This window comes from Octodon degus, unplaced genomic scaffold (assembly GCF_000260255.1).
Source record: "Octodon degus isolate 3935 unplaced genomic scaffold, OctDeg1.0 scaffold00218, whole genome shotgun sequence".
NCBI lineage: Eukaryota > Metazoa > Chordata > Mammalia > Rodentia > Octodontidae > Octodon > Octodon degus.
Window position 1 is genome coordinate 2,087,061 of NW_004524794.1, and position 5,871 is coordinate 2,092,931.

General features: G+C 38.3%; 1 protein-coding gene across 2 annotated transcripts in view; it reads left to right on the top strand.

Annotated features, from left to right (window-relative positions):
- The first annotated feature begins 3,992 nt into the window (after nucleotides 1–3,992).
- Ccser1 (coiled-coil serine rich protein 1) overlaps nucleotides 3,993–5,871 on the top strand; it is a 610,743-nt gene continuing 608,864 nt past the window's right edge. For both annotated transcript variants that reach the window (XM_023705372.1, XM_023705373.1), the window contains exon 1: nucleotides 3,993–5,356. In XM_023705372.1, coding sequence (XP_023561140.1) covers nucleotides 4,033–5,356 — 1,324 coding nt within the window. In that variant the 5' untranslated portion in view covers nucleotides 3,993–4,032. The remainder of the gene's footprint in view (nucleotides 5,357–5,871) is intronic.

The following is a 5,871-nucleotide window of genomic DNA, read 5'->3' on the forward strand; positions in this document are numbered from 1 at the left end:
ACAAAATGGTCATTCATCTGTATCCCCTTTTCTTGTTTAGTTCCATCATTTAAATATTATAGGTGTGTGAACTCAGCAAAATATTCCAAAATAGTCCAGTAGCCCATAATAGTACTGGGTCTTCCATTTGACTGGCAATGTCAGAAGTTGTTGACCTGAGTCCCCTACAGCTCAACATAACAACATGGCTTTATTTCTTGTACTTCGTTTTTATACTTTTCTGTTGGATGGTTAAGACCAAGATAAAGCACAACCTAAGTAACAAGAATCGTAGCTTTTGGATCTAGTAAGGTCAGTCAAATCCCCTCAGGATTTATCCTGAGACCCTGCACCTCAGATTGTAGATCCTTTGTCAGTGTCAGCCATGTGGATGAGTCACAACCATTGCTTGACCAATTTGCTCTCTGTGAAAGCCTGAGAGAATGTTTTCTCTCTGTGTGACTGTCCTTAGGCACACTCTACATCATCGATCACTTTCCTCTTTGGCCTCATAATCTCCTTGGTCAGAAATATTTGGGGCACAGTTTGGGACACAACTGAATTGATAAGATATAACCACTCTCAGTAGCCCAATAACAGCCAAAGAAATACAAGATGTAATAAAAAAAACCTATCAACAAAGAAAAGTCCAGGTCCAGATGGATTCACAGCTGAATTCTACAAGACATTTACAGAAGATGTAGTCCCTATACTCCTCAAACTCTTCCATGAAATTGAAAAGGAAGCAGTCCTCCCAAAATAATTCCTGAAGACAAGTATTATGCTGATACCAAAACCAGGGAAAGACACAACTAAAAAGGAGAACTACAGGCCAGTCTCCTCATAAACATAGAGGCAAAAATTATCAATAAAATTCTAGCAAATAGAATACAGCAAACCATCAATAAGATCATACACCCATTGACCAGATAGAATTCATTCCACAGATGCAAGGATGGTTCAGTATTTGAAAATCTATAAATGTAATACACTATATCAATAGAGCGAAAACTAAAAACCACATGCTCATCTCAATTGATGCAGAAAAGGCTTTTGACAAAGTCCAACACTCATTCATGTTCAAAGTCCTACAGAAGAAAAACCTCTTTAGTAGGCATTGAATAAAAATAAATGCTTCATATAAGTGATAAAAATCATATGTGAGATTGGTGCCAGTTGAAACATTAAGAACAGAATCTTGAAAATGTTTTATTAATTTTGAGTATTTTGGAACAAGTAAGCTGTAAGGAGAAGACATTTTTACGTGTGAAAAATTTCCAGTGGTAGATTGTTTCTGTTTATATTTTCAGTTTTCTTTAGCAGAAATATTAGAAAACTAAAATGTCTTGGGAGTGATTCATATGTGGTTTGTATTAGACTAAAATTCATCAAGGAATAAAGAAACCTTTAGTAATTTAGCATAGATATTATGGTAAACAATCTGGAGGTTCCTGAGAATAGTGAAAGTTGAATTACTGTCTTAACCAACAATCCCTATAAAGGTATGTATCTAAGATGGTGATGGTGAACTTTCTTGGAACAAGAGTGCCCACACTGACCCCGGACCTGCTTGCTTGTCCAGAGTGCCCACAGTTCCCTGTGTACGCTCTTACTTGATGCCGGGCTGTGTGGACCATACCTGGTCATGTGGCTCATGTGCTGAGAGAGGTGGCTCTATGCGCCTGCTGCAGCGTACACACCAACGCTGTGACTTGAGGGTGCTGACATCAGTGTGCTAAAGGAATGCCTTCCATTCTGTGTTCATTGTAGCATTTTTGCAGCAGCCAAGATGTGAAACAAACATAAGCATCCACCAGTGGATGAATGTATACATAAAAGTCATCCAGCTTTCAGAATGAAGAAATATTCTGTCTTACAATACTGTAGATGAACCTGCAGGATATTATACTCAGTGATATAAGGCAGAAGAGAGGAAAAAACACTCCATGATCTCTACATGTTTTGCATGTATGTGGAACTTTAAAAAGACCAATTTGAAGAAGTAGTAGGACAGTGCTTACCAGAGACTACAGTCACATGGGAGCATGAAGGATGGGGAGAGAGCTTTGTACACTGCTCCATGGGTACAAGTTTCAGGTAAATGGAGGAGTGTGCTTCAGGGTTATTGGACAGCATGTTGAGGAGTCAAAATAATGCCTTGTGTGCTTCAAAATTGGGGAGTACATTTATGTGTGCGCACTAAGAGGAAATGATAATCTTTGAAATTATAGATGTATTAGTTCACTTTAATTATTCCCTATTCATATAATAAAATATAATACTTTACAGATACTGAATTATTAGTTTTAAATTAAAATCAACTAAAATAATCAAAATTTAGTGACTATAATGAAGAGCCATAAATGTCTTAAAATGAAAACATATCAGATTTTATATTGTTTGCAACAAAATATTAAATATTTTTGAAAGCACTTGAAAGAAAATATTCTTGATTTTGTTGCATACTTCATTAAGGTAATGAAAGTATCTGATCAGTTCTCATGTCCTTAAGGGTGATAAAATGGGGGATTTGTAATTTTACGTATTTGTTAGTGTTCAGGAAGTTAAATTTGGTAACAAGAAACCAAATGAAAATGATTTTGATTTATATTGACAGGGAGTAGGCATTTTGGGTAAGACATTAAGTGGAATATAAAATATGCACAATAAAACAGGCACCAAATGATGGAACTTTGTGAAAACTAGAAAGCATAGTAGTGAAGTTGGCCACACGGTTCAGAATTCCTGCGGGGAAGGAAGGGGTGAGCTTTTTGTAAGCAGCAGTCTTCTGTCTTCACTCCAGTAAGGGCAGCTATGCCATGCATTTCATGAGCCAACCTGAAGTGGGCAAGGCTTAATTTCTGATTCCTGCATTACTACCAGTGAGCTAGGTGTCACTAGTCAAGTTATCTTTGCCCCTGCTATAAGATGTTCATAGTAATGCTTCATCCTTGTGGAGTTATAGGCAATGGAAGAGAGAATCTTTGGAGCAGTATTTGGTCTATCAAAGCTGATGAGTTGTAGTTGCTACCATCCTCTCTTCTATCTTCTATTTCGTCAACACCTTAGTGCCTGGTAATGATAAGATTCATAAATGATAAGGCTTCTGATTCTCTCAATATGAATTTTTGTATCTCTTAGGATTTCCACTTGACTTAACTTTCACTCAGGTCTTGTCTTCAGCTCATAGCTATTGGCTCTCTCCTAAGTGTAACATGTTTATAACCCTATTCTATATTCTTTTTTTTTTTTTTTTTTTCGAACTGGGGATTGAACTTAGGCCCTTGCACTTGCCAGGCAAGCACTTATTCTACTGGGCCTTCTCCCTGTCTCTGTCCCTCAAGGTTTTATTTTATTTTATTTTATTTATTTATTTATTTATTTATTTATTTATTTATTTAGTGGAACTGGGGATTGAACTCTATTCTACTGATCTGTCTTCCTGCTACCATTGGCATGATTATCTTTAAACTTCTGAAAACAGTTCCTAATTAGAAGAATATGATTTTTTTTGAATGGTTTGAGCCTGGCCACACCATTGTCTATTTTGTGATAGGTTAATCTTATGCTGATAATCATTGAGTATTTTGTTTTAAAACATGCCTACTTCTGTTGGTTTCCAGTGATTGTAGATGTTACATACCTAATACACCTCCATAGATAAACACAAAAGGTTAAGATCAAACAACTCATCAAAATTATAGAACTCATCAGTTGTGAGTGGGAAGGCTGGGTCTTAAATAATGATCTGTGTCTCCCCGTCTAACACTTTTGAATAAAAATTGTTTTGTTATCTGGAAATGTTTTTACCATGATAAGATTTTGTACAAATTTTTAATCCTTGCCTTAATTACAAATTCAAAACAATTCTTAAATATGAGATTTTCATTATTTATTGTTTTAGTGTAAATCACATTCTGTGCCATGTCTTGAGAGGTAATATTTTGTTTTTCCAGATATTACTTCTAATTAAATTCTATTGACATCTCCTTTTTGTTTTAACTTTTCTCAGGCTGCTAAGTTGGCTATTGCACCACAAGCCTCGGAGTCCCAATGGGGGACTCGGGATCAAGACGATCTACTCTGGTCTCTCGGTTGCCGATATTTAGAAGAAGTATTAGTAGAAGGCATGACTCCCTTCCTTCCTCACCCTCTTCCAGTAATACAGCTGGTGTCCACAGTTCGTCTCCTTCCAGCACCAACTCAAGCTCAGGTAGTACAGGGAAACGCAGGAGCATATTCCGAGCGCCTTCCATCAGCTTCCATCACAGGAAGGGAACGGAAGCTAAGCAGGAGCCTCCCAAGCAGAGCCTTAGTATTTCCAACGGTGCTCAGCCTGGTCACAGCAACATGCAGAAACTGACTTCGGAAGAACATAGTAAAACCAGGGGAAGACATTCTGTGGGTTTTAGTAGTTCAAGAAATAAGAAGATTACAAGATCATTGACAGAGGACTTCGAAAGGGAAAAGGAGCACTCAACTAATAAGAATGTCTTTATAAATTGTCTAAGCTCTGGCAAAAGTGAGGCGGATGATTCTGGGTTCACAGAAGAACAGACTCGGCATTCTGTTAAGCAGTCAACAAGGAAGCTACTCCCTAAATCTTTTTCATCTCATTATAAATTTTCTAAGCCAGTTCCTCCGAGCAAGTCTATTTCGTTGGTGCAACAGTCTGAATTGTCCCTGGAAATCACACAGTACGAAGAGGGAGAACCTGTATTTGTAAGAGCTTCTCCATCTTGTTCTGTGGATGCAACTGAACGGGCCGAAAGCTCCTTACAATCTCCGTTACATTCTGCTGATCTCACCACAGCCCAGACACCGTCAGAATTTTTAGCCTTGACTGAAGATTCTGTGTCTGAAGCAGATGCATTTCCTAAAAGTGGAAGTCTGGCATCCCACTGTGACAACTTTGGCCACACTGTTTCTACCTCTCAGCTCTCTCCCAATCCTGCTGCTCTTATAAAAACAACAATGGAACTTAGAGGAGTTGGTCCCTGTGCAATCCTGTCTCCTGCAAAACACAGGTTAGAAGGCCCATGTAGCGCTGAACTGCATTCCTTCTTGGAAACTTCTGCTGCTAATCAGAAGGAAGTGTTAATGCAAAGCACAGAGCTACCGGTTAAGAATGCGAGCCACTCAGAAACTCTCCTACCTGTAGACACTCAAAAGGAAGAAAGCAGGGTGTTACACAATGGTGACACCACGCTGAGGACAAGCTCGCCAAGGAAACTGGGCTCGTATGAGGCACACAAGGCAATAGCGGAGCGTGTGAAAGGCATGCATCCTGTTTCAGAGTCAAGGGTAATACCTTCTTCTGGTGATCATCACTTTTTTAACAAAGGATCGTATGGATATGAAGGAAATACTGCCAAAGGTATGCTAATTTTCTTTCTTCAATGCAAAGTGTATTAATTTTTATTATAATTTATTTGATTTTTTTTACTCCATTTCATGAATAGAAACCATGAATTCTTTAATTTTCACTCTCTGTGATCTACCCTGTTTATAATTCCTTTTAAATATTTCCCCTACTTGATTTGAAGTTTGCCTCAATTATATTGTGCTTGAGTATAATCAGGCAATAGGATTCATTTTTATTTATTTTTTTATGTATTTAATACAGGGTCTCACTACATAGACCAGACTTGTAATGATACTCCTGTTTTCAGTCTCTCAAGTGCTGGGATTGCAGGCCTGTGCCACCAGGCCCAGTAGCTGCCTCAGTGCGCCCCGGGGGTGTGGTCCACATAGCACACTGGGGATCAAACCCTGGGCCCTGTGTCTGCCTAAGTAGGCGCTTTAATCCGCTGAGCTATCTGGTTGGCCTGGATTTATTTGTATTTATTGAGTTAATCAGATACTGATATCAAAAGAAGATGGAAAAGAAAA